This window comes from Tachypleus tridentatus, chromosome 3 (assembly GCF_004210375.1).
Source record: "Tachypleus tridentatus isolate NWPU-2018 chromosome 3, ASM421037v1, whole genome shotgun sequence".
Classification (NCBI taxonomy): domain Eukaryota; kingdom Metazoa; phylum Arthropoda; class Merostomata; order Xiphosura; family Limulidae; genus Tachypleus; species Tachypleus tridentatus.
Genome location: NC_134827.1, coordinates 86,623,685 through 86,636,048, shown reverse-complemented (window position 1 = coordinate 86,636,048; position 12,364 = coordinate 86,623,685). Strand labels below are relative to the sequence as shown.

The window sequence follows — 12,364 nt, the reverse complement described above, 5'->3', positions numbered from 1 at the left end:
TGTTACAATTTTAAATCATTCTATAAAGAAAAATAGAAGTATAACTTTAATTGATTTCTTTCTCTTTTCATTTGAAGATTATGAGGTCAGTCAAATTGACCAAGATTGCATAGAGTTAGGATAAGGAAAGGAATGGATAAAATACATTTTGAAATGTATTTAGGAGGTTTTTAGAGATAACATAAATCAAACATACAAATTTTGATATGAAGAACATTTTTCTAAATCTTAAGTTGAAAATCACTTTGTACATAAATACATAATATATTCACAGACAAATCTATTTTTAGTTTATGTAAAATACTTGACAAAAAAATTTTATTTTTTTGTATGTGAATGACTTGTAATGTTTACTGAAATACTGCAAAATTTTTTGAAGATATAGATACTATAATAAAAGTTGGTAGTACCAAATCTGTAAAGACTATACAAGTTCAAAGGGGTCACATTGTTGGTCAAATCAACTGAGCCTGTGTTAAGAGACTTGAACAAAGCAAAATGTGTGTATGGGCAATGTCTGTACGTAATTTTGGAAACTTGTTGAATGTGTGGTTACTTAAACTAAAGCAAAAGTTTGGAGGCATGCTTTCTTTAGAAAACAACCAAAATTATTGTGAAAATAACAATTTTATAAATAATTTGCTTCTTTACTGTGTTACTGTATATTCTGATTTTTACCCTAGCATTATTAGGACTTATTGGCTGTTCTTGATGTTGATGAAGCACCAAGGGCATACTTGCATATCAGATTTTACAGTTTAAGTAAAAATAGTAGTTTAACTTTATTTCAACAATTTGCTTTACCAATAATGCATGATGTTTAATATTTTGTAACTATGCCAAAATTATTCACTGTACTTTACAAAAAAAAAAAAAAAAAAAAGTTGAACAATAAATTATTTTTATTTTCAATGGATAGAAGCTCATATAAATTTCTGTAATGTTTTTCTAGTCACCCCATAGTAGATATTTGTATTTACCCAGACCCTGCCATCCATCACAAATATGCTTATTCAAGAAGTTTTGTCACATAATATTCCTTTAGTCTAGATAACTATTTCAAGTATAGTGTTTTGAGAGGCTTTTAGGAAACTGCAGCAAACTGTTTGAACAATAACCAAGTCTTAGCCTCCAAACAAGGTGAAAAATAAATAAGAAAAGGCTCAACATGATTAGATAGAAAATATTGTGTATATCTAATCCATTTTAAAATAAAATTGGCTAACTTCTGATGTGTTTAATTTCTCAAAAATGACTAGCGAAACTACACTGTATTCTAATGATCATTTTACAAAACTTAAGAACAAGCCAGTGTTTTTGTTTTGTTTCTTTTGTTCTTTATGATATTTTTGTGTTATATTTCTTTAAAAAAAATATTCTTACATTGTAAGGGATAAAGTAAGATTAAAGTGTTGGAGAATATAGTACATAAGGTGTTTGATAGAAAAGTTTGTTTGTGTGTGCTAGTATATTTATTTTATTATTCGAACAACATAAAAGTACAAGAACTCCTTAGTTATTAATAACAAACTATAATTATTTGATACAAAATGATCTTAATCAGAAATATAGTCAGGCCTACACTGACATAGGTAATATTTTTCTATGTTATGAGTGTATGTTGCATTTGTTTCAGTAAGACCTAGGTTTGAGTGCATGTTAAATTTATATCAGTTGATGCTTTCACAGTTCATTTTGGTTTTTGCTATTTTATGGCTATTAACTGCTTTGACAGATAATAAGTAAATATACATTACTGATGAGAAAACAAGTTGTACCTATGTGGATATATAAAGCAGAAATTTCTGATTACTGTTAATTTTTTTAAAAATATGCAGTTTTCATTTTTCACATTTACTAAAAATTATGTAGAAAAAGTTATCTACCAAATTTCATGAAATTAGCTTAATATTTTAAATGTGAACATAAACAGGTGATATGATGTCACCCATGTAGTCCTGGTAGGGTTAAACATTTTATTTCTAACTACCAAACTCATTTTCAGTGTTTATCTGTTTATAGTGATACATTAACTTGGATCAAGAACTTGATAAAAGGTAAAAAAAATCATAAACTGGCCCAAATAGGCTCTGTTCCAGTGTTTGTTAGGAAAACCTTTTTGTTTTATTTTTGCCATTACTACTTGATTGGCAAAACATACATTTAATATATTTTATCATTTCTTTACTGCTACAGTGTTTGAATATAAAATAATTTAAAGGAGTTTTTAAGTAATTTATTAATTAAATAGAGAAATGCTTTACTTGATTTCAATGTATGGATGTAATTGTTACATCTGTTTTGTTTTAATATAAAGTAATTGCAGTAATATCATGAATCATCTCAACTACAGAGTGCTAAATACAAACGTGACTGTTAACTTTCTGGCTAAAGATGGAATTCTGTTTTGAGATAAATTGTGAAGACGAAGTTAAAAAAAAAAAAAGGTGTAAAAGAGTAACTGTTAAAAACATATCCTGTTGTGAAGTAGATAGAAAAGGAAACAAAGGTAAGAATGACTTAGCAGATGACCTTAGGTGGCTTTTTTGAAATGAACCCCCTTCAACTGGTTCCGTTCAAGGACTTAGTGTGTTATCATTCATGTAGAAAAGCAAATCTAAACAAACTATCTTTTCAACATTCATTATTATGAATGCAGGGATATATAAAACTATTGAATTTTTATTTTCATAGCTGATCTTCTGATGGATGTGTATTTTTAAATATATTTCCTTTATCCTCATTCTTCTGTTACAGACATGTTTTTTGTTTCAAAGAAACTAATAAATCTTAAAAAACTTCTGGATCATTTTTCAGTTGTATAAAAGAAATCCAACAGAAAAATTCCAAATGAAAACTGTAATAGTTAACTGTTTGATAAACTTTAAATCTTGATAAAACAAGTTAATATGTTCGTGAGGTTGCTTTAGCTGGTTGAACAAACTAAAACAACTTGGTTTTTAGTCTTAGCATAACCAGATTTTACAAAGGGTTTAATTCTGCAATAATGTCTTCACAGATTTATTCAAGTTGACTGATCCCATATCTGTGACATAATGCATAATAATATTTACTGTAATCCTGAATTGACTGTGGCTAGCTTTAAAAAATGTCAAATACTTAGTAAATACTACAAAACTGGTATACATAAATGTCAAATTTTTAAATAAGGTATTTCTTCAAAGAATGTTTGAATTTCAAGTAATTTATCAGAGCCAGTCTGAATTAAAGATGATATTTGTGCTAAGAGTTAAAGGATACTTGTCTTGCAGGTATCAGTTTCTTTCAAACAGCCTCTAGAATCTACTAAATCAGTAACAAATTTAAAGTGTTTTTATTCCAGTAAAAGATCATATTTTATCTCTTAATTTCTCAATTCTTACACTAACTGTAATAAGATCATCAGTGTATAGTGAAAAGTTGTAAAATAGAAATTAAATAATACCTTTTTTTTTTCCTATGCAGTTTTGATAAGAAAGATCAGTATTTACTTATCTCAATAGTTTCAACTGTTAAACCTGCTTCATTTTGGTTTTGTTATATTGCTATACTTTGTAGGACTAGAGCAGTAATCTTCCATATAAAAAATAACAAGTAACTGTGGAAGCCCATTTTGCCATGTCCTGTAGAGAACTGACATAAACAGAATGTAATTGTGAGGTGTAACTTAGATTGTTATCAAATTTTAGATGTTTTATTTTACTGAAGTTTCCTTAAACCAAGCTAAAAATTTTAGTTTTTTTGTGTTTTATTTACTTTTGTTAAACTTGTGAAACGACTTGTGGTACTTTGTGCTTACTGAAGCTTATTTGTGGTGAAGTAAAAAGGGGAAGATATTATTCCCATAAGTCCTTATGAGTCTTATAAATTTAGAGTTTCCAAAAAATAATTCCTGTAACTTTCATATAACAAAAGATATATCAGTGAGTGGAATAGAATGTCTCAAAACCACTATAATTTATGGGTTTTTTTTCTGAATAAGCTGTAAGTAGGTAAAGAAAGTCATGTAATGTTCAGAGTGACAGAATATAAATGCTGAAGCAAATGATTCCATTGATTGTCTTGGATAGATTTTTACAATAATTGCTGAAAGCTTATTTACAATAAATTAATAAATTACTGAACTTTAGAAATGTGTGCATGTGTCTGTTTATTTTTTCTTCTGGTGACTTTACTATAAGTGATAAATGCATAGTTTTTTTACATCAGGTTGATCCGATTCAGTAAAAAAAGATTTGTTGTCTTTTCCTATTCATCATCTTAATGTTTACCAGAAGGTTCAGATCACTTTGATCTGGAGAAATGAACTTGAAAAGCTTTTTAGTGTTTAAAACTAGCTTTCTTAGTTTCTGTTTTTGACATTTTTAAAGCTCAGTTTGTAGGTTTCTGTAAATATTTATTTGTATACTTTTTTGCAGCTAGTATTCAAACGTGAAGAGTTCGGTTTGAAATGTATATATTTTTTGCATTGTTTATTAATTACATAATTGTTTTGATATTCTAGAGTAGCCAATGGGTAGGAACAGTAATGTTGAATGCTTGTGAACTTATTGAGCGTCCTTCAAAAAAGGATGGATTTTGCTTCAAACTTTTCCATCCATTAGAACAGTCTATCTGGGGTTCCAGGGTATGTAACTTTAAAGTTGGTATCTTGATAATATGTTGTTGTTGGGTATTAGTTTGTACACTACTCACAAAAATTAAACAATAATAAGGTTTCATAATGTTTTTAAAATGTAAAGGAAATAACTAGAGAAAGACATTCCAGATTGATGAAACTTGCTTATCTATAATAGTAATGAAAGAGTGTATGTGTATGTGTGACCACTGTAACTTTGAAAGGAAAGAACGTAGAGACTTAAAACTTTGCATACACACTAAGGGTTTGCACCTAGGTAATGTTTTTAAGATTTGGCTAAGTCACCTAATTCTAGTTTCTGAAGGTCTGTAGAGAACCATCTATTTTTTTTTTCTTATTCCTACTTAATGAATGAAAAATGTATGGAGGTTTTCTGCCAAGTACCGTTGTAAAAGAACAAAATGATGAAAAAGCCACCTGACTTGCCATTTCAATTCAAGTGGCTCTATTTCCCAGTTTGGCTCAGTTTTGCTAGGCATCAACAGGGGTGCCCCCTAGGGGCAATCACTTGAGATTGTTGGGGTCAACCTAAAAAGCCCATGTTTTTCACATGGCGAACTTTATGCTAGTTGCTACACAATTGGTGATGGAAAGAACATTTGTCTTGGTACCAGATGGTTAAACAACCAACATTTTCTATCTTGAGGTAATGCAAAGATACAAATTTGTAAAACACTTGTAAGATGTGATAGGAATATATCATATAAAATATGATGTAAAATTCTCAGTGCAACAATAAACTATTGAGATGTAATTAAATAATTCTTAACTTACAGCAACCATTTTTTATTATACAATACAATCAATTACTTTTATAGGTTTATAGGAAAACAAAATCTTTGAAAAGATTTTTGGCTGTATTTCATATCTAAAATAGGTTTAAAATATATACACAAAGACAGGGCCAATCAGTAAAATACCAATCTAATAACTCAATCAAAGTCAGAGACTTTGGCTAGTTAAAAAGATTTTACAGGAAGACAATATCAAGCAAATATATTTAAAAAAAAGGTACTTACAAAAACATAAAATCAATGAAAAATGAAAATATTTTGCTGTACATACATCAAAGAAAAAATAACTTACTCAGATGAACAAATTTAACAAAATGAGTTGTTTCAGTAGTTGGTTTATGACTTTTCTGCAACTGTTCATGTTGTGGATGATGTTTCAGATGATTTGCTAAGAGAGGACTGTCCACTTCTGAATAAAGGCAGGTCTGGGCTTCTGAACAGTTGTATGAGCAGGTTGTTTGTCTCTAACAACTCTCCCTAGTAAGTCTCTCATACTTTCAATTGGATTTAGGTCTGATGACTTAGCAAGCCAGTCCACTACTTCTCTTCTTTCATTCTGAAAAAAATTACTGTGTGATTGTGTCAGTGTGAGGACAGGCATTATCCTGCTGATAAGTGAACTCATCTCCAAAAGCACCAGCAAAAGGGGCAAACAATTGTTAGTAGGGACTTGTCTATGTAATGTTTTGCTGTCACAGATTCTCCATCCACCAAACAGAGATCTGTCTTTCCCTGCATGCAACTTCCACTCTAGACCAGGATTAAGCCACTTCCAGATGCATTAGTGTGGACTGTATAGGCTGGATATCACTCTTCTTCATGCCTTCTTACCCTCATAAATCAAACTTGTAGATTCACCAAATCTGCTCTTATCTGTGAACACTACAGGGATCCATTGCCTCGGTCACAAGTTGTATATCTTTTGGTCACTGGTCCCTCATCTTCATTCTCTGATAGTTGATGCCTTTAGCCAAGATTGGTCCCACAAATAACTTTTTATTTATTCTTCTATCAAATTACTTCATTGAGTTATCTTTCTCACATACATTTCTCCATGTTGTGTCCTTCTGATTGCTTTTTGTTGGCTGGCTCTGCCATTATTCCTGCAATTACAGCACCTGTTACTCTTTCCTCCTGTACCTTTGCCATCGTATCCCACCCTTCTTCATCAACCTTGCTCACTGGTCTTACATATTGCTCTTCTTGTCCTGTAGTTTTATGTTTGGCTTTTATCCAGTTCTTGGCAAGGGGGTCTGGTGTCTCCCATCGAGTTGCTATTCATTTATTGGTTCCATACATCCTTCTTCCATGCAAGTGGAAGGTGTTCTGCAGTTGGTATACATCTTGGAGACTTCCTGCTGATTATTTGCTCAGGTGATAGAATTTCTCTCTTGTATATTTAACTGGGAGTCCTTGGTCTCCTCACTCTCATATTATCAGGTGGATTTATTCCATGGGTTTTGGGTATAGTTAACTTACCAAGTATGGTCTGTTGCACCCTAGCCCCTCTGAACCTGAGAGCACATCCATTGTTTTACCCATTTTTCTGAGATTGAGTTATATTTAAATGGGAAAGAATTGTGTTAGGATCATGTTACAAACCATATCCATTAGTGTGTTATTCTCCTTTTACACCATTATCTTCTCCACATTACACAGAGAAACAAAGTAATTATCCCTCTTTCAGAAGTGGTGAGGGCTCCCCTCATCCAATTCTCATTTTCAGATTATCTTTTTGGATGCTTTTAAGGGGGTACTTCTATCATTCTCTCACACTGGTTTCTCCTCCTATTAAATGTGACATTCTATCTAATTTCACAGGGAGAGGTAATTACCTTATTGGAGGTTATAATTTACCTGTACTGAAAATGTATTTCTGGTATATACTTGCCTCCTTTCACACTCCCACCATTCCTCCCCACTTCACTCTGGTACTTATTTATTCAGCCAAACTTCAGTAATAGTTCAGTAGAGAAATATAATTAGAGTTACATGCATCACATGAGCATGTCATGCTTCTATTGGTGGAGAAGTGTCACAGGATGACTTGTATGGGAGACACATTGAAATCTTTCAATTCCAAATAGAGGGTACAGAAGGTTTGTGACATCCATATAGAAAAAGTTTGTATATGGAGGGTAGCACTAAAAGAGAATAGCTAATTTTATGAGAGGAGGTAAATACTTATTGGAAATATATTTTCAGTATACAGAATTTATGACGGGTATTGTGGACATTGTGCCTGATGCTGGTGTTTGGGTATCGTGCTCACGAAACCCTGGCATTGCTGCAGTGTCCTTGCTTGACATTGTAGTACATCCCCTCGTAGGGCTCACGATGCCTATGAGTGTGAAATGAACCCACATTGTGTCAACTGCAATGATTCTCACCTTTCCTACTTTCGTTCTTGCCCTAAATGGTTGGAGGAAAAATAGGTGCAGCATTTGAAAACGACTCATAACATTAGTTATTCTGAGGCTCGGAAATTGCTGTCCACCACTTCATCTCGGACATATGCTGCTGCACTTCATTCCACAACTACAGTGGGAGTGCCTCTGTGCCTCCAAGAGAATCGTTCTCAAAACAAATGAAAAGCCTTTTGACCTCCATGGTTGAAAAAGTTGATGAATCAACTTCTACACCCTTTTCTGTTCCATATATTCCAACAAACCCCATGGTCCACATCCTTTAGTTCCAGGTACAGGCATTTCTTCAGATATCTTTTTCTCCCACCCCAAGATGCAAAACAATCATTTGTTCACATCCTCAGTCACTGGAATCCCCTTCCAACAACAAAGACCTGCCCAATCGGCCCAGGGCAGGATCCATGGAGGTTGATAGACCTCCCCTAAATAAGAACAGTAAGGAAAAAAAGATGTGGTTGTAAACAGAAGGGTCCTCCAGCCAATTCGCCTATGCATCATTAAAAATGGCCTCCTTGATACAATGGAACTGTTGAGGTTTATGTTTTAATCTGGATGACATCAAAACACTGATTCCTTCCTACCAACCTGCATGCCTTTCCTTACAAGAAACATTTCTGAAACCTGCCAATACAGTCACCTTTCGGCAGTTTTGTCTGTACAGAAATGACAGGCTGTGTGATGGACGAATACATGGAGGGGTGGCACTGTTGGTTCATCAGCATGTGCCCACCCTGTCTTAGTCACTCAACACACCCTTGGAGGCTGTAGCCATCTGTGTTTCCTTGGGTCATATCATCACTGTTTGTTCTCTCTACCTGTGACCTGGAAAGACATATGATCAATCAGACCTTGATGCTCTCATTGAACAGTTGCCGTCTCCCTTTCTAATCCTGGGGAACTTTAACAGACATCATCCCCTCTGGGAGCATGCTGTTATTGATAGGAGGGGTCGCTCTGTAGAGTGTATGCTCTATGATCACAACCTTTCTCTTTTCAATACTGGTTCTTCCACTTATTTTCATGCACCTAGTCAGTCCTTTACTGCTATTGATCTCTCGGTCTGCTTCCCTTCATTATTCTCCCATTTTTCGTGGAGGGTTGACAATAATCCATGAGGCAGTGATCATTTTCCTATACTTTTGAGAGAGACTGGCTGTGGTCGATGCCACCCTACCCGTGTGCTCAAGTGGAAGCTGGATCAGGCAGACTGGTCCATTTTCACTGCTCTCACAGAACTTGATCCTGTCATTGTCTGTCAGCCATCAATAGACGACTATGTGGCAGCAGTAACTGATTGTATTATACAAGCAGTTGTTCAATGTATTCCTAAAACATCGACACGTTTTCCACTATATCCTCGTCTGTGGTGGAATCTTACCTGCCACATGGCAAGGAAGGCTCAAAAACAGGCTTGGAATACTTTCTGTAGATATTCCACACTTTCAAGCTGCATCACTGAACAACTCCCTCTCACTGTTGCAAATGGGCTGTATGTCAACGACTTTCACACCTCGTGCCAATCGTCGAACATGAGATATATTGAGTGGCAACTACAAACTGCCTTCGATCATGTACTGAAGTGGACCACAGCAAACGGCTTTAATTTCTCTCTCTCTAAAACCGTTTGCATGCACTTTTGCTGCCAATGGGGTATTCACCCTGATCCTGAACTCTGTATTGGTGAGGTTTTGCTACCTGTGGTCCCTGAGACCAAGTTCTTGGGGCTTATCTTTGGCCGTAATTTGACCTTTACACCACACATTAAGCAGCTACAGGTTAAATGCACAAGAGCACTGAACATCCTCCGTGTCCTCTCTACCACCAGTTGGGGAGTGGATCGATGTTCTGTATTAAAGATATATCATGCTCTTATTAAATTGAAACTTGACTATGGATCACTGGTCTATGGCTCTGCCAGACCCTTGGCCTTAAAGATGCTGGACCCCATTCATCATCAAGGACTTTGACTCTGCACTGGGGCTTTCTGCACCTCCCCAGTTCAGAGCTTATGCGTAGAATCTCATGAACCTTCTTTGCCATTTGCAACTGTCTTTACTATATTCTTCGAAACTTCGTTCCTTACCAAAGCATCCCACCTGGGGTTGTGTTTTTTTTCCTAGGTGAGCCATACTTTTTCAGAACAGATGATCTGCCATTGCTCCTTTTGACCTTCATGTCCAGGTGCAATTGGATGAATTGGGTCTATCCTTGGATAACACTGCAGAATCCACTGGTCAGCCAATCCCACCATGGCTTATTACAGTCCCCAAATGTGACCTTTAAGTCATCTGAGAAAAGCAGATACTCCCGATTGGAAGTACCCTCTTTTATTTACTGAATATCTTTCGAACAATCTTTCCATTCTAATTTATAAGGATAGTTCCAAATCAGGTGAGTCTGTGGGCTCTGACATGGTTTGTTGCGGTTTGTTGGTTGCATGCAGAATCCCCTCTACAGCTTCTGTGTTCACTGCTGAACTGTATGCCATTTCTCTTGCACTGGATCATATTGAAGCTAAGCAGTACTCTAACTGCACTATTTATGCTGACTCGCTTAGTTCTCTACTGGCCCTGGAATAGCTTCACGTTGGTTCACACCCTGTTCTTGCTCATATTCAAAATTGACTGGCCCATTTCTCATTGACATCTACTTCTATCCAGTGTTTTTGAATACCAGGCCACGTTAGTATTCATGGGAACGAGCTTGTAGACATGGCAGCTAAATCTATCTGATCTGGCACTGTCACCACTGTGCCTATTCCATACATGGACTATGGTCCTGTATTCAAGGCTCGGCTCCGTGCCAGCTGGCAGTCGACTTAGAGTGAGCAACACAAAAGCAAGCTTTTCCAAAGAAAACCCTATATTGGACTTTGGCTGTCTTGCTTCCGTAAAGATTAGAAGGAGGAAGTTGTTCTAACTAGACTACGCATTGGTCAGTTTTTTAACTCATCGTTTTCTTTTATCTGGAACTGTTGCACCGATGTGTAGTTTGTGTAACACTCAAATCACTGTAAGCTACATTTTACTTTCTTGGCATCGTTACGACTCTCAATGATGGCACTAAGGTTTGTCCATAACATTAGACAGTGTCATTGGTAATGGTGACACTGTCCACCTTGATTTAGTTTTTTAAAGGCCATTAATCTTTTTAATGTTATTTAAGTTTTTTAAATTTATACATTAAGCCTTTTTTAATGTGGTTCCCTTTTAAGAATCACAATCTCTAGTTCGATTTGAAAAACAGAAAAGGCCGTAACATTAAATAAGTCGACACCAGGACTGGAAAGGCCAATTTCAGGTGACTAACGCTGCTGTTTGAACTACTCTTTAGTTTTCTGACGAATTATTATTACAATTTTGCTGCGTATCATTTAAAACTTTTATTACTTTACTTTTGAAAATGGCCGTAATGACACATAACTCGGAACCAGGACTGGAAAGGCCAACTTCAGGTGACTGATGGTGGTTCTTGTACTTACCTGTTAGTCTTCTTGGCAGGTTATGATAATTACCATTATGCTACAGAAAGTCTTTTACAACTTCTCTTACTCTGGTTTCTCTCTTAACATTGTAGACTAGATGTCAACATTGGTTTTATGCCATTTATGTTTTCAATGCTGTTTTGTTTTACCTTCATTTCCTTTTGTGAATTTTACTACATTTACTTTATTTTCACCTTTTCATTGGACGTTTGGCGCAGATAGCCTAGCTGCTTTGTGCCATAAAACACTAAATCAACCAACCAACCCTTTTGTTTGATCAGGCAGGAGAGTTGGTAATAGCGACTGTTGACTGTGCTGCCTACTCTCTATTCTATCAGCTCAGATTTGGTGGTGGTGTAGGGTTCCCCTTGTTTTGCTATGTGTGAAATTCTAAAACAGGTGAATGAACTTTCATTGGATAAGAAAGCATGTAGTACAAACCATCTTAATTTTTGACTATTTTATATATTGTGTGAATTTTTTTAAGAAGATACATTAAAAACATGAAAAAAAACTTCTAAATATTTTTCAATTTCTCCATGAGAATATTTAAGAAAAATTTATAAACAAAATCACCTGATAGGATGTAGTTAAAGTAGAATTTGTATATTTCACATTAATTTTATTTTTTGTTAAACTTGAAGGTTTTTATTATGTATTCAATGGAAGTTGTACTTAAGAACTTGTTTAGCTCTCTATGAATTGTTCTTATGTTTCAGTATTTAAAATGTACATTTACTCAAACAAAGTTTACTGAAAAAGTAAATTATAATGGATTAAAGTTGTCAATTTCAAATATTTGTTTCATCTTTATACTCCTTGTGTTCATCTATGTAATATATATATATTTTACATACATATTTTTGCTTACTTTTACTCTGTCTGGTGGACAGAGCACAGAGACAGCTCATTGTGAAACTTTACATTTAAAAACAGTCAACCAACCGTTTATGTAAACTTGAAGTATTTTAATTAATTCTATTACAGCTTTCAGTATACTGACTATGGAATATACTTTTAT

General features: G+C 34.6%; 1 protein-coding gene across 6 annotated transcripts in view; it reads left to right on the top strand.

Moving 5' to 3' along the window:
• Orp8 (Oxysterol-binding protein-related protein 8) overlaps nucleotides 1-12,364 on the top strand; it is a 123,888-nt gene that overhangs the window by 42,091 nt on the left and 69,433 nt on the right. For 5 of the 6 annotated variants that reach the window (XM_076495444.1, XM_076495443.1, XM_076495442.1 and 2 more), the window contains one exon: nucleotides 4,505-4,627. The exons of the other annotated variant lie outside the window; for it this stretch is intronic. In XM_076495444.1, the coding sequence (XP_076351559.1) occupies nucleotides 4,505-4,627 (123 nt within the window). The remainder of the gene's footprint in view (nucleotides 1-4,504; nucleotides 4,628-12,364) is intronic. 6 annotated transcript variants of the gene reach the window in all.